The sequence below is a fragment of the Pagrus major genome, chromosome 5, assembly GCF_040436345.1.
Source record: "Pagrus major chromosome 5, Pma_NU_1.0".
Classification (NCBI taxonomy): domain Eukaryota; kingdom Metazoa; phylum Chordata; class Actinopteri; order Spariformes; family Sparidae; genus Pagrus; species Pagrus major.
Genome location: NC_133219.1, coordinates 37,066,085 through 37,086,300, shown reverse-complemented (window position 1 = coordinate 37,086,300; position 20,216 = coordinate 37,066,085). Strand labels below are relative to the sequence as shown.

Here is a 20,216-nt window from a genome sequence, read left to right as displayed (position 1 = left end):
GTGTTTTTTTTTTTATCCTTTTGATATCTATTTCTGGCATTTATCACCATGGTATTCTCAAATGAATTTCTTTAACAAAGCAGGTCCATCTGGAAATCTCAGTATAGCCTCAGCTGGCAATGCAGGTCTCAAAAGTGGGGCGAGTCTGTTCTCGCAAATGGAATGACTAGACTGCACTGCAGTGAATCTGTAATATAGAGTTGCTCCTCACCACCTGAGATCATTTGTAATAAACTAAACTGAAAAGGATCCTGCTGTTTCCTCTTAATTAGAAAACCGTTAAGTGAGACGGTATACTTCTCCATTTGATATTTTGCAGATTGTACAAAGTGTCTTTTTTACTTAATGAGTTTTTGTCAGACATAACTCTGCTTTCTGGATACATTTCTGTGCCTCATGGAAGGACACTTGGAGTTTCAATCACCTGGGTCTCATTTCATTTTTGTTTCAAGGCCACACATCCCCTAAACGCCCCCACCCTCCCACCCCTTCCCGTCCCTAATGTGAGGGTGCATCTGTCCGGCTAACCCATCTGCCTATGCCGTCTTGCTCCCAGTCTCTGTGGGTAGCCAGCTGCTCAGGGCCTTTGTCCTATGCTTACTCCCACCGCAGCCCTTTGTCATCACCACACTTCAGCCGGGGGGAGGAAGAAGTGTGATGATGCTCCTTCCCCCTTCACAATTAAGCCATATGCAGTGTCTTTGTTGTGATGCAACAACGGTAGGAAAATGTATTTTTGAAATAATGAGCCCTCAAAAAAAAAAAATCTCCTTTGTCATAATTTGTATCTGAAATGGGGTGGAAAACATCTCTTGGAGTTCAGAGGTAAATGTCATGGATGTGTGACCAGACCTGAGGTTTGAGCCTCATTTTAGAGCAGTCAACCAATGGAGCCACCTCTTTGTGTGACACAGTAGGGTGAGGTTCTTGCGGCAGGCCGCCGTGACTCAGCACAGCCATGAGTATTGTTGCTTCCTCCTGTCAGAACACAAGGATTTATAGAGAGGGGCATCAGATGTCCAGCTCAACACGTCATTCCCTTGCCTCATGCTTTCAATCTCCCCCTTTCTCTTCCTTAGCAGGATGCCTGCTAATTTATTCCCTGATTTCCATATGAAGGAAGCTGTGGGAGTGAATGCAGCAGCTAGCAAGTGTTCAGTGAAACATTCCTGATAATTCCTCTCTGTCTGCTCAGCATAAGAGGAGGGAAGTCTCTGTAAATCATTATAGTTTCTGTGATTTATATCCCTTAACTAGACATCCCTTATTAATTATGATGTATGCAAGCACGCCATTGCTTATGACTGCATGCTGTCTATCCTGTTATAGCCATCATCATCTTTAGTTTCCATACAGACTGTGTGTTAGTGACTGTCAATTGTTGGCATTCTCAGTTCCCAGATTTTCCATGTATTTTTAAGACCGACCTTAACTACAAAAGTAACACCACATAATACATTGCTGAATGTAAAAGGCATGTTCCACGTTAGTGCTTCAAAAGCTGCCTCTGTCCAGAGAGGAAGATCAGATGTGGAGTGTGCGTGTTTGATTTGGATTCAATCCCTCAATGCACCATTCATCCAGTGCTCAACCTCTGCTGTTATAAATCCCAGTACAGTGTGCACAGTGACACATTATTTCTGCTCCGTCCCAAATACACCAGTTTAGCTGCTAACTAAGCTAAACTCTGTCCCCACACAAAAATACACTGGGTGTGCATAATATCCATGGTCTTTCCCCATATTTTGGTCAGTTTGTGTTCCAAGACCTCTATACCGCTCAGTTGCCTCTGCCTTTGCCGCTTCTGCCGCTCAGTCCTGCTGACTGCAGATTTTACCATATATGGTCATTCACTGCTCCCTGCCTGACAGGCTTCCAAGACCATTTCCTCCCTGCCCTGCCATTGGCTGCTTCATGCAGTGTCAGTACACATGTGAATTCTGGGATAGGTCGAAATATGAAGAGCGGCCAAGAAGAGAGAACTGGGTTGAAGTCAGATGTTGTCTCTGTCACAGAGTCCTCAGTGTATCCAAGTGCCATATTAAAATAATTTATGACAATGTGATAATGAGTATGACTGCTGGATTACTGAATACTATTTATAATTTGTTAATACAGAGCTGTGAACTCTGATTGCTTTCTTTAAATAAATAAAGCTATGGTTTTTAGTCATTTGATGCGTTTAAAGTCTGCTGAAAAGAGCAATTAATTCCCAAATGAATATGAATGCACAGATCTGGCAGCGAAAACAGACAAAAAAAACATTCTTTCTAAAAATATCTTTTTATTCATGTTGTCTGCAGTTGATCATTTCTTGGGCCACAGGTGCTAGACTGTGTCACAGCATGCTCTGGGGAGACGGTAGGAAGATGTGGAGACACTGGACAAATGTACATCCTTCACAGGGAATACAATATCTACTCGGTGCAGGCTTAGCAAAGAGATGACGGAACTGAATAACGGTCCTGATATTAATTAGATTTATTGTCTTAGATGGACCTTTTTGTCATCAGCCATCCGCAACCACCAGCCAGCTGATCTTGCATTTCGAATATGAGTAAATACATTTATTGAGGAGTACATGGGTACTGATAATATATGTGGTTCAAAATTTAAACTGTCCCAAATACTTCTTAACTGGCAATAGAGCAACCAGTCTCAGATGTTTTCAGAAATAGTGGACTATGTATGGAATATATTATATACATATAGTCCTACAGTATGTCTGTAGTACATGTCTGTATAGGTATGTCTCTAGTTATGTATAGCTCAGGTTTTCAGTCAGCCTGCAGTGTGCTGCACTGTATTGTTCTTGTCCAATCATACAGACAGACAGAGACTTGTAAAAGTGGAAATTTCCATGGAGCCCTGAGCAGCACTGGACAGCATGCAGATCCTTTAGTGGTGTGCATGTGTGAATCACATGTTAAGCTGCGAGGAGAGGAAGTGTGCAGGCCTCTTGTGTGAATGAAAAGAATGTCCTCTCTTGCCTTCAGGGAATGTTGTTCATCCATTTTTTTTTTTGTATGTTTCAGTGTTGTGCTTTGTATCGTCGCTGTGTGATTCACTCTCATTTTCTGCAGTCTTACTTGTTGCTATGCAACTGGTTGTTTTCTAGGCATCAGACATTCCTCTCGAAGGATACAAATGTCTGTAGTGTAGTTATGGACATGTTAGGTAGTCGACTGAGGAGGTTAGCCCCTTGCTGTCGGTGTGGGAGTTTTTTTTTTATTATTATTCTGATACAGTTGATTTTTTTTTTTCTTGTTCTGGACAAAATCACTCGCAAGTCTTAACCAGCACGTGTTCCTATACCTGTAGGCTGGTTGCCTTGGAGATGCATTCTTGCTTAGTTGGATTTGTCTCTTCATTTTTTTTTTAAAAATCTTTTTTTAGCAGTGTTGTGAAAGAGTGACGTTACTGACTGGCCTATGTAACTGTTCCATTGCCAGCAGTGGTGTAAGAGCTTGTAAATCTTACGTCCACTTACAAAAGTCTTCTTCACTTGACAAATTAAAGTGTAAGTTAAAAAAAAATTAACTCTCAGCAGCCGTTGTAAGGATTGCTGTCAGATTTCTGAACTGGTATATGGAGTGAATTCAGGTTGAATGTGTTCAGTAGAGCGTGTCAAATGAGTTCTGAATATGAGAGTCCTGTCACAAGTTAATCCCTGCTGGTCATCACTTTTCAGAGTTTGAGTCTGCTGGAGTTCCTTACACTTCCCTGCTAAACCACTGCATTGCACAGTATAAGTATCAAATTAAGTTTCAGTTTAGCTTGGGTTTGACACCTATTTCTTGTGCTGTCTCTTATTCAACAGTATTCTTAAGTGGTGAGTAGGCGGTTACATAAAACCATTTAGTTTTAAAATGTCAGTAACATTTAACAAAATTTAAATGCTTAATGCAACATCCCCAGTTTCTTTTTACCAGAGTCTTATCCAACATGTGTTTAACTTGGTATGAAAGGGGTATAAGTAAGTCTCTCTGGACTGGTTCTTTACAGCCAAATCAGATGTAATATATTTTCTAGAGCTCCCAACTGGTTTGGGGTTTTTGGTTTATTAATCTGTTCATAATTAAGTCACATCTGAGCCATCGTGCGTCTATTGTGTGACCTTGCCACAACACTGTTCATCCCCTTGTGATTAATCACTGTTAGAAGATGACAGTGATAAATCTGAGTGAGAGCTCATTACGCTTGTGGTTGCTACACGACTTTCTTGTGGATGTTTTAGTTAAATTGTCCCATTTGAAGACAAATTCAGACTTGCACATTTGCCTGAAGCTCTGTTTTTTGCAGAGGCACTGAGGGGGGAATGCAACAAGTTTCTACAGGTTAACCTACCTGCACTGCTCTGCACAAGTTATGTCACTGCAGTGAGGTTTGTGTTGTGTGCTACCTCATGTGTAGCTTTGGTTAACGTTCAGTTAAACTGCGTTCCTGCCTTGTGTATCATGTTATTAGATGTTTATGTTGGCTTGAGGTGCACTTGTGTTCACACTTCAGATCCTGGAATTCCTAATCATGTATATCAGACACAAATGCCATTATCACCTACAAGGGTGCTATATTTGACACCCTAGCAGCCCTCCTGCTCTCATTAGGTATATCCATACCAGAGCTGCCTGGGACCGAGGTGTGGAATGTGAGGAACGCCTGGCCCTCTGGTCCAACTGTCCGTCTCCTCTGCCCTGCCCGGGTTGATCAGGAGTCTGAGCTCTAGATCTCAAGTGTTACCGAGGCGTGATGGTTCTCCTCTACAAGTGAACTGTACAAACTATGATTTACATCAAGTATTTTATTTTAAGATTATGATTTTTTTCTGTCAAGCCTTTTTAAACACAGAGAGTAATATAAGAGCTCATATTGGGGCTTTTACATGTGACGATTTCAAATGGTCCACGCTGCTTTGCTTTTCCACTTATGCTGTATTTTACTGTGTCCTCCTGTTTGCTTTCAGCTGTTTCAGAAGTTGTGCTACATTAACTGCTGAGGGAAAACCCAATGTTTCCTGATTTTGCTGCTTGGTAATAAAAGCTTTTCAACAACTAAATAACAGAGGACTTTATTGCGAAGAATTTATTGGAAATTAAAATTGGTTTATCACCGAATTAGCTGAGCTCTGTTAGCGGTGAGCCTTTGGTAATATTGCGGGGAAGAAGAGTATTTACAGCCGCTCCTTTGAACACAAGACAAGCACATCATTAGCTAAAGACGCACCTTCAAGCAGGTAGCCCTGTTGCAATCAAAATGCATATCCCTGCTGCGCCGGGCTGATGTACCGAGTCAAACCGAGTCAAGCCGAGCCAGCACATGTGTATGGAAAAGCCCCATTTGTAGCTTGTCTGAACTGGAATTGACATGCGGGATGTGCTGAAAAGTGTCAGAGTATGTCTGAGTGTTGAGGTCTAAACCCTGGTCGCCCATGTGGATGGTCTGAATGTTTTGTGGGCTCTGTCAACCTGGCTTCTGCAAGGACAGACATAACATATGAATGTATTGCTTATGGAAATGTTCAGTTTCCGTAATTGCAGTAAACACTGATCGTGTACTTGCATGCTCAGACAGTATACTCCCATGTTGTCTTATACATAAAAAATAAGATATGTTGCAATGATCCAACACTGTTGTGTGTGTCAGTTTAAAGCATAGTATCAGCCAAGTGAACATGAAACCACAGAATTTCATTAAGTGTGTGTGCATAGTATAACATCCACCTGTCTGTATAATGAACCATAGGAGTACACAGGCACCACCACAGTAGAACAGCATGTTGAAACACTATTGACTTCTACGCATGATCCTGATTACTCAGTCATACTTGTTTTTTGTGGGCGTGCAATATTTTGAACAAGACTGAGCATAATCCAAAATGCTTTTCATCTGTTCATGTTATGTAATTGGTGTGGAGTAATCACTGTAGGAATAGTAGCACTATTGAAGAAAGAAGTATACGGACATAAAACTGGTTGGCTCGTCTTATCTCTGCGATCAGCTTGTTTGTTGTCAGACTTGCTACACTCTGTCGTCTGTGTCCGTCCTGCTTCACATCCTGTTCCTACTGCCTTCAGGAAATCATGTGCAGGAAAAGTCCAGTGAACTCAGCTGTAACATACAATCTCTGCCCCGTAAAGCAAATATATCGTGTTTTGTGATTGCGAAAGTGGAATATCAAAGTAGACCGAGCTGCCGAGGAGAATCCACAGGTCTCGTATTTAATGGTGATGTTATCTGAAACCGGATGGGGGCTCGTGGATCCCTATTGACGGCAGTGTCAAAGTCTGCTTTCCCCACACTCAGCTACAGGGTAGATTTCAGGGAGTGTTCAGCAGTCAGGGTGAGGTTCAGACAAGATCTTGTGATTTTCACATACTGCACGCACACATTCATTCTCACATACGCCTGGACTTTGATCACTACGCTTGGAGTTGGAGTATGTGTCACAGCCCAACTCTGTGTCAGCCAGGTGACTGCATGGTTACCAGCCTAATATTTTTATACTGCGCAGAGCCATTGTGATTTGTATAGATACCCAGCATTGTAGTATCTATACAAATCACTGTAAGTGTCTCTGTGCTGTATGAAAATGACATTGGATCTAGTAAACATATGAATCTGTTCAGTCTCCCAGAATGTGAACAGACCTTTTGAGATATGGATCACGTTACCTAGTGATATCAGCCACACCACTGTGTTTGTGAGCTGGAATAGCAGCACACTCAGAGTGCCCTCTGCTAGGCTGTGTTATCTGCTGGGACAGAGGCAGGGAAATATCTGAGAGTATGAATGCCTGAGCAACATGACACTCATATCCTGGATTGTCCCTCCGAGGGCCACACCACTATCCCCTGCTTCCCTCTGGGTCATTGTTTCTCGTTCTGTTTTCGCACCAAAATTAAAAATGATTTGTTTATTTGCTGCTCTTTTGAAATTCTGAACCAAGTGTGCCGCAGACAGAGAATTGCAGTATGAAGCTAAAAAAAACATTATTTACTGCTTGCTGTATTTATCTTTCTGACAGCTCCCTCCGTTTGAAAGCTTTAAGTCACATATAATCATTTGGTTACAAAAGCCATAATTCACAATTTGGGGTGAGCTTGGTGTTTTTGGAACTTTTGAGACTGTCACTTTACTCACACTAATAGCCCTGCATTTTGTAGCCAGGACTAACTGACTAAAGTAACATGCAACTCCTGCTAGTTTGCACCTCTACTGTTCAAAAATGGAATTAAACTGATTGAAACGGCTGATTTTTAACCAGCTGTGTATCACAACAGTGTTGGGAGTGTATGCAAATGAACAATCGTGAACTTATCTCCATTTTGCCTGCACCTAGAGCCCCCCACAGATTAGACACATGTTTTAGCACACTGTTCAGCTGTAATAGAGAGAGATTGTGAACTGAAAGCGGCTGCCAGATTGTTTATATATTGTGAAAACTGAGGCTTCTCAAATATGATATTTCTCGCCTAAAAGATTTTCAGAAACATCTTTTAGTGTACTGTTATGCAGTATGATATTGTTTGTTGCCAGTCAGCCACCATACCGGTTCCTGTTTCAAAACAGATGACACGCCGAAAACGAGCACTGGTACGCCCCCCCTTCAGCGGGGGTGTTTATTGGTCCGGCTAGGTTTTCTATTCTTTGAGCAAAAAAATAATACCACAGCACCTTTTTTTTCTCTGTGGTCTCTTGTCATGTAGCACCAGTTTACACTGCATAAACAGCCAAGTTTTATGCAAGGGCCATCTTTTTCAGCAGTGAAGTATTTCTTTGAGTTGAGCCTGTTGAATATCGCACTGCAAGTAAATCCGAATATACTCACTGGTTCACAAGATCCGTTTGTTTGTAGTCAGCACCAGGTGGAGGAGCAGTTGCAGTGGGAGAAAATATGACTCAGAAGTACTTTTAGAGATGAGATAAGAAACTGACATGCAGTTGTAGATAACTGTGCATAGCAGGTGGTAAAAAAAATAATAAAAATCCTGCACACGCAGTTACCACTGACGTCCAATGCAAGTGTGATTTTGCCTGTGTGAACTCTAAATGATTTTGGAGAATGGAGCGACTCTGTTGTTATGATGAACATTAGTAATTGCTTAGAATTATGTTTTCATAAGGTTTAAGTCTAGTTTTGGTTGTACTTCTTACTCATTACTGAATATACACGTCTTAAATGTTTCGCTGTTCTCGAGTTATTATTGTAGCTATGCCCATTATAATGGCAGAATAGCTGCGGGCAGCAAGTGATTCGTTTTCCTTTTGTATCCGTGTAGCCATCATGCTTTAAATAGGGCTGCAGCAGCAGGGCTCCTTCCACAGTAAGTGACATCATCTCTCCGGCCCTGCGGTGGTACATGGAGTCAGTGCAGACTAGGGTGGTGTCTCAGACACCCATCCACTACAGCATAGACCTGCCAAGTCACCTCACCATGTAGAGAGAGCACCGGTTCTCCCAGCTTGTAGGTATTAGAGGTCAGATCCACCTTCAGGCTAATTTTAAAAGGATAGAGGAGGATGCACAGTATAATCGAATGAGTGTGTTTGTGTGCATCTGAATTTTAGTTGTCCAGTCCATTAGTTGAATGTTATGTAAAGCGCACAGGCTAGTCTTTGACCTCGGGTTACCATTTTAAAGTAAGGAGATGCTTTGGAGAACTAAGCTCCTTTTGGCATGTGTCTACTGTGTAATGACGTCACTACTAATAACTTTCCTTAATTACTGTGGGTGGTCCAATAGGGAGTAAACTTTGGTTTGCTTCTTTGTAGCGCCCGTAAAACCTAGCTCCTTATTTAGCTGAGCAATGGAGTGACAAACCCAGACTCTGGGTTAATCTCTGTGCTCATGATTTATTAATTGGCCATGTAAGAAGACTCAGAATGCAAAATGTCATCTTCAAAATGCAGTTGGCTGGGGTTTTTGTGGGATTGGGATTTCCCCTTACATCTGAAGAACATTCTGACCCCACACAGTTGATGTTATTCATAAAGGGCTCTCACCCAACTTGGTGTAGATGTGGGTTAAATTATATTATTTATTGTTGTGTAATGTGTAATTATTTCCTGTATAATACCTTCTTTCAGCAAACATTTTGAAATGTGTTCATACATTCATACATTTTGTTAAAGCACCTTTTCTTAGTGTGTCTTTGTGTGCATGTGCGAGCTCGATTGTGTAGGTGGGATTTAGGATTATACTGTTAATTGTCCTGTTTCAAAACGTGCCTCCTCCAGCATGGACAGTGTTCTCTCACCACACTCAGACTAATCTCATTACTTACTGTGTTGTTTATCTTTTGTCTTTACAGTCGGGACGCATTGACAAAGCCTACCCCACAGTGTGTGGACACACAGGCCCGGTGTTGGACATTGAGTGGTGCCCCCACAATGATCAGGTCATCGCCAGCGGCTCTGAGGACTGCACAGTGATGGTAAGGTTTGCCTCACCCTTCACACCTGAACTCAGACGGTTTTATTTGGGAGAAAAACAGCGCACATTCCTGAGCTAATATGTGACAAACATCTACATGCTTTTATTGCGAAAGGCCGGGCTGTTGTAACACAGGGATGGGTGCAGACCTCACCCTCTGGATTAGATTAGGCTCAAATATGTGTTGTAGGAATCAGAGCTGGGGAATGATTTAGCTGTTTATTGAGCTGAGGTCACCGACTTTTTTGAGACTGTAGTCCTACTTTCCTCCATATGTCCTTATTTGGGCCGTGAAAGGGCTGAGATACGTGTGCTGTCTGTTTACGTTTGCTGCAACTACTTCCTCACCTGAAAGTCCTGAACTTCCTGTTAAACCCACTCTGAATCACACTGCCATATTTATTTCATGTTTGCAGAAGTGTAAGCCACGTAATGAGAGCCATCAATGCTGCCTCTCTTCACAGCATTTGACCTTTGAAAGGAAGGTTCACAGCCTAAACAGGCTCTTGGTGATGTTTAGTTTAGATTAGGTGGGAGTGGGCGGTATAACTGGTATCTACTGGTAGAGATATGCAGCATGATGTGGACGTGGCTAAACAGTTTTTTACAATGAGGAATGGATTTTTAATCACATAGCAGACATCTGCAAAACTCAGAAAAACATCTGAGCATACGGTACCCTTCTTCAGCGTAAATAAAAGTCGGCATGCTAAGAATGGAGGCGAGTAATACAGAGGAAAAGTTTAACAGTGGAAAAAGCATGCTTCAGTCATAGTTTGGACATGAGTTGGTGCAACATCAAGCTGAAAATATTTAGCAATAAAAGATGCAGGTGACAGTCTCAGAATGGCCTTTGAGACAAGTGACTTCATCACCATCAGTAACTGAGGCACTAATTTTTTGGACATAACCTTCAAAATAACTGAATCTGTAGTGTTGCCCCATCCATACCTGTAAGGTAATGGCAAAACATAACCTAATAACCTATGGTGGAACACACACACACACACACACTCACTAAATTTGACTGTTTATCCCATCTGCCACTAAAGCACAGGCTGATGTGGGCGACTGAACTCTTAGTCACTGCTGCCCCCCTCAGGTTCCTTTCGGTAACTACCATTTATTGGCGCCCTCTGTGCAGTAGTACTAGGTGTGTCACAATTCTCCAAATCTCTGATTCCATTTTATTTTTGGATTTAAGGTTCATGATTCTATTAAATTTATGATTTAAATGTACTTTTAAATTCAAACAAATCCTCTTTAAAAACATTGGGGGTATTTTGCAACACCTTAACCGTATCCTGATGGCTGTTTGCAGGTCAGTTTGGCAAATCCCCGATCCTGCGTTTTCACGCTGATGATCAAATCTGAAAGCTCATTTCATTCGATTTTCAATTTAGAAATCGTGACACCCCCACGTTTTTCAGTTGGTTGGTTGGGGACAGATTCAAATTACAAACTTTCCGAATGTATAATTTGTCAAGTAAAAGTTTTTAAATGAGTGTCCATCCATCCAGCAGGCTTCACTGTCTGTTCTGTACCTGACTTCCTGTTCATGTCCTCCAAAGGTGTGGCTGATTCCTGAGAATGGCCTTGTCACTCCCATGTCTGAGCCAGTAGCGGTACTGGAGGGACACTCCAAGCGTGTTGGCATTGTCACATGGCACCCAACAGCACGCAACGTCCTTCTTAGTGCAGGTACGAGCTCCCTTTGTGTCCTTAAATCTACTAAACAATGCTGTTGGATCTCTGTCCTCAGAGTAAACCTTCAAACTTTGCTGAAATTCAATTTGAACTAAATCGTCAAGCTATGCAGATTATTGTGTGTTTGACTTTGGTGTGCTGCTGCTCCGCTCACCTTGACTTCACTCTGTCGTCAGGTTGTGACAACCAGATCATCATCTGGAACGTTGGCAAATGTGAGGCTATGATCACCCTTGAGGACATGCACCCTGACATCATCTACAGCGTCTGCTGGAACCGCAACGGTAGCCTCATCTGCACCTCCTGCAAGGACAAGGCCGTCCGTGTCATCGACCCCCGCAAGGAGACGATTATTGCTGTAAATATCTTTCAAACATTTATTTCTTTGTGACATTTTCTCTATTATTTTCCATTGTATCCGCAGAATGTGAGACAAAGATACTAATCTGGGTGCTGTGAAAAAGTGTTGTAAAACATGTGATTTAGATTCATGAGCTGCTTTGCATTGCTCCAAAAGATGGTTTGGGATTTATAAAAGACAGTTGCACGCTGGTGGGCATACGAAAGGTTTTATAAATCAGAATATTTTTTGGTGTACATTAATTTCTTCATTTGAACATTCGCAAACATTTAGTGTGGATTCTCTGCAGAGTTTTATAAATAAAGGCCCAGGAGTGAAAGATTAGCGATAACAAACCTGTAGTAAAAGTGGACGTAATAATAAACTGTTCAGGTGAAAGTGACTTCACTGCACAAGTGTTGACGTGTAAACTAAACTTCACAGGAGAAGGACAAGGCACATGAGGGTGCCCGGCCCATGAGGGCCATCTTCCTTTCTGATGGCAACGTCCTCACCACAGGCTTCAGTCGCATGAGTGAGAGACAGCTCGCTCTCTGGAACCCGGTAAGCTGCTTCATGTATGCTGACTGAAGTACATCAGTTCAGTGTATATAGACTGTACATTTCACACAAGATTCAATTTCTGTCAGTTGTTGGTCTTAGATTTGCGTAAAGCCCTCTGAGCAATCTAAAGACTAGTGGAAATCAAGTATTGCAAGTTCAAGCTTTTCATTTAAGTCAACATTCACAACGTCATAGTTGCATTATTGCTGCATTATTCATTGCTATTAAAAGTACAACCATCTTCGCTAACAACCACTTCTTCCTGTTTTTTGAACGCCATTACATTTTCCTTGGCAGTACATTTCTATATTTGTATTCTCTTTAACAAAACTTTGATTTATCATTTTCTGTTTTTCCAGAGTAACATGGAGGAGGCCATAACTGTTCATGAGATGGACACCAGCAACGGAGTGCTCCTGCCCTTCTACGACCCAGACACCAATGTTGTTTACCTCTGTGGGAAGGTAAGTTCCCCTTTAAGCACTCAACAGTCAACTCAAGCATTATTATAACCGCACAAAGCTGGAAGACTTAAACAGATTTCCACACGGCAGAATACATAAATAAAACTTTTTTCTCGACAGGGTGACAGCAGCATCCGTTACTTTGAAATCACAGATGAGTGTCCATATGTTCACTACCTCAACACCTTCGCCTCCAAGGAGCCCCAAAGGGGAATGGGCTACATGCCAAAGAGGGGCCTCGATGTCAACAAGTGTGAAATTGCGAGGTGAGCTAAGATGGATGGCTAATCATCATCGCTGTCACCAGAATTCATTAAGATTTCAGTCAGCCAGATCTAAAGTGGAGTTCCTAGCTTCACCACTAGGAGGCAGAATGTAACCATGACATTATCACTGATCTCTCTCAGGGCAGTGTCTGCTGCCTTTCTTGTATAAATAATGCACTGAATTGTGGGTAATTGGTTTAAAATTTGTATGTTGCCAGGTTCTATAAACTGCACGAAAGGAAGTGTGAGCCCATCGTGATGACTGTACCCAGAAAGGTGAGTCTTCATCCAAGTAGCCACTTTGCACACACTTACAGACCTTTAATCAGCTCTTTGAATCACAGGCAGTCTCGTGAGGCCTCGTCTCATAATGAGCCTGTTATAGAGTTTTCCTCACAGCTTCTCACTCTGTCATTTCTTTTCAGTCTGACCTGTTTCAGGACGACTTGTACCCGGACACAGCTGGACCTGAGCCCGCCCTGGAAGCTGAGGAGTGGTTTGAGGGTAAGAATGGAGACCCCATCCTCATCTCCCTCAAGAACGGCTACGTCCCGGTCAAGAATCGCGAATTCAAGGTGGTCAAAAAGAACATTTTGGACAGCAAGGTGACCAAGAACTCAGAGAACTCGAGCCCTGCCAACAAGTCTGCCTCCCCGACTCCATCGATTGTGAGTATTTGCTGTTACTGATACATTTAGGCCAGGATTACTGCATTAAAGGGGAGTCTGGTATTTCCAAGCATGGGCCCTATATTTACATGTTTTGGTGTCGGTCCAGTATGTTGCCTCAGTTGGCAGCCCCAGCACTGCTGCAACGTAATCCCTTTGGGGCAAGTCCTACCGTCAAAGCTATATCCACTAAAAGTGCTTGTCCTTGCCACTGTCAAGTGTCTGGCAACATTGCGGAAATGATTCCTATGGAGATGGACCTTTTTTTGTTGAACAAAAAGATCCTTTTTGTAACCAGAAGCACAAGTCTCGCTTGAAAATCTTACGAGAGCTGAGTTGCTGCGTTAAGACAACGGTTGAAACATGAGACAGAGTTGGAGAGTTTGAGGATTACTTTGAGAAACTGGAAATATACATTCTTGCTGTCAAAGTCTGTCATGGCTGAATATTTGACTATCTAGATGATGCTCACCTCTCATTTTAGCATGAGACTTCTGCTCGAACGAGACTTGATTTAAATATTTAACAACTGTTTTTTTCCGCATAGGAATCATTTCCTTAATGGTATCAGACATCCTCAGCCTGTCGGTGGAAAAAAAGAAACCAAAACTTTCTTTACTTAAACTTAAACATTTGGTTAGATCAGTATTAAAGTAAGACTGTTTCATAAGCAGTTAAAGTTCCTCTTAGTACACTAAAATTGATGAGGACAGTCACAGTGGGCTGCACAGTGGTTGCAATTAAGATTCTTTTCATTATCATTATAATCTGCTGATTATCAAACAAAATTAGCGTTTCATGTTTTTGTCATTTTGTCCAACAAACAGTCCAGAACCCAATGATATTTAGTTCACCATCACACAACACAGCAAGAGCAAGAGGCCAGAACTATGGCATGTTTATTTTTGCTCGAAAAGTTACTTTCAGCTCCAGAATGCTTGATATTAGGACGTTTAATTGAATGTGTGAGTTGTTTCAGCCGTGTTTTATATACATACATATTGTAGTTTTTATTTAAATAATGAATGTTTTAACGACAAGCTTTCCCCACCAAAAAAAAAAAAAAATTCCTCACCTAATTAGGATGGTGCACAATGATTAGTATTTTCCCCGCTTTACGACTCATCAGACATCAGAGTCTGTCCTCCTGACTCCCACCTCCATCTCAGTCATTAACGGCCCTCACTACAAGCTTCATCTCTCCGGGGATCCCAGTGTCAAACAGACAAACTGTATGTGTTTGAAGCGAGGCAGATTGCGGCCTGTCTTCATGAGGTTGTTTGTAGATGTTGTTCAACCCACTCTCTGACCCACAAACTGAGGGGTCTGCTGCTGCTCTGGGCGCCTGTTGCTGGGCGTCCTGCCGCACCTCACCCACAACACAGCCACCCGCCAGGGACCCAGCCCATGTGCGTCTCTGCAGTTCTGCTCTGTAATAACAACCCACTGGGCTCCAGTGCGGGCGAAACATGTTAACCCCCACAGTACCAGACCCTGCCACCTAGCGTAGGCACGTCCAAGACTGTAGATGTCATCTTTGAGACAGGAAGTGACATAGCTTAGTTCAGCTGTGACTGTAGCTGTGTGTTTGTTTCACAGCAGAGCAAAAAGTCTCACTGGTCTCTTGTGTCTCCCACAGAAATCTGAAGCCAAGCTGGAGGAGATCTTGAAAGAAATCAAATCCCTCAAGGACCTGGTCAGCAATCAGGAGATGCGAATCATCAGACTTGAAGAGCAAATGTCCAAAATTACCATTTAGGGACCCTTTACCCAACCCGCTACAATTCAGGACGTTCCATTGGCTGGGGGGAGGGCGGGACCAGTCACTGCCTATCTCAATGACAGTGTTTCGTCTGAGGCCTGCCTAGCAACGATCCCTAGCAACATTCCAGATGAACTTTTTCTTAGCCAGCCCCCGACCCTCACTTTAACACAGGTGGAATAAGGACGTTTGGCAAATTTAGCAGAAAATACTCTTGCTTTTTGGTGACTAAGGACTTCTTTCCTTTTATTGTGTGGCAGCCATTTTTTTTATTACATATCTTACATATTCCTTTGCATTTTAGAAATATGACCGAGAAAATTCCAGTGGCGTTTGTCCACATTTGTCATATTTTTTTTTATAAGTATCAGTGTTTCCCGTTTCCATACCCCAAAATTATGATGTTGCCAAATTCGTAAAAATTTTGTTTACGCCTCCTGAACAGTATTTCTTTCTCTCTCACTTTGTGGGAAGATTCAAAATGCACACAGGGAAGGAGGTGCAGCAGAGCGGTTATGAAATGAGGAGGAGAATTTTGCCAGTTCACTATGAAAAAAAAGAAAAATTTAAAGTGGATAGTGATTCAAGCAGGATCGAAATCTAAATCTCTGTAATTAGGAAGAAATAAATTCTGATTTGAAGACACATTGAGCTGCCACAGTCTGCACCACGCCCCCCCAGACATTAATGACATGTCTAGCTGTCTGTGTTGAAGCTGCACAAACTAACACCTGCTTTTCTGCCATTTTTCTTTTCATTCCTGCTGCTTCCTGTCATTCTGACTGTGGACAGTAATCCACGTAAACATGCATTCCTTTCTTTTGTGCTTCATTAACATGCACTGTGTGCTTTTTGGAGTAAATGACAAACACATTCCATAAATCTTATTGGCAGTGTGGAGAGAGAAAAAAAAAAATGCTTCTATAAAGTTCCTCTGCTTGTAAACACTCTACCGTAGTGACTCAGTTACACTGGTTGGTTGTTATTGTGACATTTACGCGCTGCCCATGAAAACCTTGTGGATTCTCAACCTCAGCTCTACTTTGTTTTTGTGAGAGGTTCGGTCAACAACCTCGGCGTTTTCTGCTCGACACACAAGTGCAGTCAAGTGTAGTGGGATTATTTTTTGTCGCTGTTCCTTTTGCGTTGCGTCGCCATTTCAGATCCGTGATTTCTATCAAAACAAAGCAGGAATAGATATGAAATGACACCAAGTAATCACACATTGTCTTGACTATTAAAAACCATCTGGTGATAAAACTGGAGTTCGCTACAGAAGCCGTTCATGATAGACCTCAAAGGACTAGATTGCGTGTGAATATGTGCCTCATGTCTGTGGTCTTTTAGGTCCCTGTCACTTTGGGTGTTCCTGCTTTGTTTCTTTTTGGGAAGGGGGGCGTTTAAGAAATGGACTCGCTGTAGAACGTCCAAGACTTTTTGCCTCTAACTTGGATGAATTGAATAGTTGGGTTATTGCTTTACTGTTAATTTTAGCCTGTTTCTTGTTCCAGCTGTGCTTAAATCCCTCTTAGTACTTCCACTTCTTGTTTTTTTTTTTAATTCTAAGATGCCCCTGTTCAGTACATGAAAATCAAAGAACCATTGAATTGTCCGATCTGAGCTGTTCTGATCAGACGGCCATGATTAAAGCTCTTCCTGAAGTTTTTAGATTTGTTTCCCAGTGGGAAGCTGAGACGGGTAATGGTTCAGTCTGTTGTTTGCCTTCAATATTTGTTACCACTGTAAAGACCTGAAAGTGCCATTGAGGTGACCATGGAAGTGTTTGTAGGGGACTGTTGTGTGAGTAGATTTGTGTAGTAAATGGAAGAGTTGATAGGTGCCCAGACTTAAAAACCACTTTGAGGTGCTAAACGCTATGTTCAAGGTCACTGTATGTACCGTGAAGTCCTGCCAATCCATCCCACAATACACCAGGCAGCATTACTGCTCAGGGGGGAGTGTTTGTTAGAAGCGTCGCGCCCCCCCCTGACATTTTGACACTCTCCACCTCGGTACGGGTATTCAAAACATCGTCCAAAATGATGTCAAACCGAGAAGCTGTCGGCTGAACGCACAGCCTTTAGAGTGGCTTCAAGGTAAAAGTCGTAGAGTATTACTGACAGGTAATCTACATCGTGCGTCTGGTACAAATTATACTGCCCTATCTTGTTTATCAGACTGCCGCTCTATGGATTTCTTTATAGCACTGTTGGCACGAGAGAGAGTTTCGAGGAGTAGTAGAGAATAGCGATCCAAAGGGACACTGTAGGTTGGAGAAATGTGCAGTTGAAAGATAGATGTATGTTTGTAATTAAGGTCTAGACAAATGAGTGAAAGCTGTGTAAATAACATGACCATATTTTCTTTTTTTTTTAATTTCTTTTTTCTTTTTGTTCTGTGGTTGTGCTGAAGAGGGTCTTTGTATGGGAGGTGGGTTTTAAATTTGTTCCCCTTGTCTGTGTTCCCTGCACCTTGCCATAACGCATCATGAGAAAAGCAGAACCTCTGTTACGTCTGGAGGTCGAATGAATATCGAGAAAGAAGAAAATCGGATGAAAACGAACCAGGATGAAACCTCGTGTGGAGGTCTGCTCAGCATTTTTGTTCATTATTCTTGCTTCAAGTATCAAACATTGATTATAAGAAAAATTAATAAAGAATTTTTAAAATGGGCTCTATGTTCTGACGTGTTGTAACTTTACTGTTCATTGTTTTTTCAGATCTTTGTATTTCATATTTTAGGACAACTACGGAGAGGAGTCACCAATATCAGGCTCTGGATACACAGAAAATACTTGGATACTAAGAATACTGACGCTTTGGGAATGGCAGCAACTTGACTTACAATCCCAGAGCATCAGTATTTGATGAGTTGGGAATCGAAGTGGACATTTTTAACAATAAGAAAGAACATAAATATTTCTAGCCTTATCATTTTACAGGTCAGATTAGAGTCAGAGCTCTGAAAACTAAACATGAAATCTTTGGTTTATTTCCATCCTCTTGTGTTGACTGATCTCGACTGTTAACAACCTGCAAACACAGACGTAAATGGAGTAAATGGAGTGTAAAGTGAAATGAGTTGTCTTCTGCAGTTTGCTAAAGGTAGTCACGACACCAGAACCGACCGGAGGGTCGCCGGTTCAAATCCCCAGACCAGCCGCATAAATCTGGGTGGGGCAAAAATAAGCGGTAACACTTGATGGTAACGGTTCATGACTTCAAGTAGCACTTAATGAACTATCAGTAACTTATTGTATTCCCAGTATCTAATGCCTGACCTAATGTTTCAATCACCATGATGGAGTCATGACAAAGTAATGTTTAAGTAATCATGATTATCAGGGCCGTAGTTTTTAGAAATACAGAGGTCATGTCCCTCACCCATCCAACCATCGAGAACATTTTGAAGACTACAGTATAAATCTGTGCATTTCTCTGCACTTTGACAGGATGGCTTAGGAAATAATATCAGTGCCAGCGAATAGATGAACAATTTTGACTAAAATTTATTAAACTTATTTCTTCGGCAACACTTTATAATAACCATCATCAATAAATGGTAAATGTATAGCTTATTAGATGTAGTTAAGTAATTTCACTGTTAAGAAACAATGAACTGGTTCATAAAACCAATTGTAAAGGTTAAAAACATCAGTTGCAACTCATCCAAATAATGTTTATAGATGAACTACAACGTATTTATTAACCATTTACAAAGTATTATGAACATCAACTGCAACTTTCCAATAAACTGCTAATAGTTTATAAAGCATTTTATTGCTTGTTAACAGTGAAATAACTAATAACCAAAGTTTAATTAACTTTTTTAATCATATATAATTGTTTATTTTTAATGATATGACAGATATTATAAAGTGTTACCAAATATATATAAATGAAGATATCAAAAAAAAATTCATGATAATTCCTGTGCAGTAATCATAAAGTGTTTTAGGACACAGAAACAGTTAAGACTCTCTCTCCTTTATTGCATCATGAAGCTGAAACTGCCACCTTGTTCACACTTCGGCTCTCAGCCTGAGCAGCTGTAACAGCACCCTCTCACATCAGCTGTCAAAATGAGTGAATGAAAATAAGAAAGGAGGCATCAGCAGCCCTTAAATGGAGGACGTGCATATTTAGAGACATATCCAGAGATAAGTGCCCCTGGAGGAACCATGAAGTTTATATGTCCGCTCTGTACATGTGTTTCGGGATGAAAGGGGTTGCTTTCTCTGTGCGCTGGTCTTGTGTGCCCTGCACAGACAGGCTGTAATCAGTGGGGACTTAATTAGAGAGGACTCAGTGGGAGGCAGAGGAGTCTTGGGACTCGCCCCGCCAAGAACAGAAATACCCATGTCCCTAAAACATGAGAGCCATGTACCAACTGCAGCTCTGCCTCTGAGTTTAAAGCAGAAAACTAACTCTAAAGAGTCTTAATTTGAATTATTGAAGACGTAATGTGGTAAATTACACTTTTTATATGATGTGAAGACAGTTCAGCATCACTCCATGAATGATGAAGATATGATGATGTACAGAATCACTTCTACATGTCTGTTCTCTCTGTGATACATCAGAATAAAAGTACAGTAAAAAAAATAAAATAAAGCAATCTCAAATGGGCGCCTCAGAGGTGGAGGAGGATGAAGAAAGAAGGAGGAGAGGCTGAAAATAGAGGGATGGATCATCCTCTCGCAGCGAGCCGAGGTTTCAGAGCTCAGTAAAAAAAAAACATTCAGTGGAGCCGAGCTGGGAGGGCGAACGCTTTGGAAACCCTCCTTCACTCTTACTTTCCTCTCATCACTCTGTTTCCCTCTCTGTCTGCTGCCCTGTGCTGAGCCGCTGAGACGATAAAGCTAAAGGACAACACCTTCTGTAAGTATACATCTATATTTGTAAAGTAATAAAGTACAGCTGAGGATTACATTTGTGTCACGGCAGCCCACGTATTTAATCTGAAATCATGCTGAGTGAAGTTTTCTGATCCACTTGTTGCACATTTTTAT

The 20,216-nt window shown here is 41.7% G+C and overlaps 1 protein-coding gene across 1 annotated transcript in view; it reads left to right on the top strand.

Annotated features, from left to right (window-relative positions):
* coro1ca (coronin, actin binding protein, 1Ca) overlaps positions 1-17,877 on the top strand; it is a 32,402-nt gene extending 14,525 nt beyond the window's left edge. Inside the window, exons 3-11 of the mRNA XM_073465988.1 lie at positions 9,312-9,434; positions 11,005-11,134; positions 11,317-11,498; positions 11,925-12,044; positions 12,404-12,508; positions 12,629-12,774; positions 12,993-13,050; positions 13,200-13,442; positions 15,082-17,877. Of these exons, the coding sequence (XP_073322089.1) occupies positions 9,312-9,434; positions 11,005-11,134; positions 11,317-11,498; positions 11,925-12,044; positions 12,404-12,508; positions 12,629-12,774; positions 12,993-13,050; positions 13,200-13,442; positions 15,082-15,201 (1,227 nt within the window). The 3' untranslated portion in view covers positions 15,202-17,877. The remainder of the gene's footprint in view (positions 1-9,311; positions 9,435-11,004; positions 11,135-11,316; positions 11,499-11,924; positions 12,045-12,403; positions 12,509-12,628; positions 12,775-12,992; positions 13,051-13,199; positions 13,443-15,081) is intronic.
* The last annotated feature ends 2,339 nt before the right edge of the window (positions 17,878-20,216 follow it).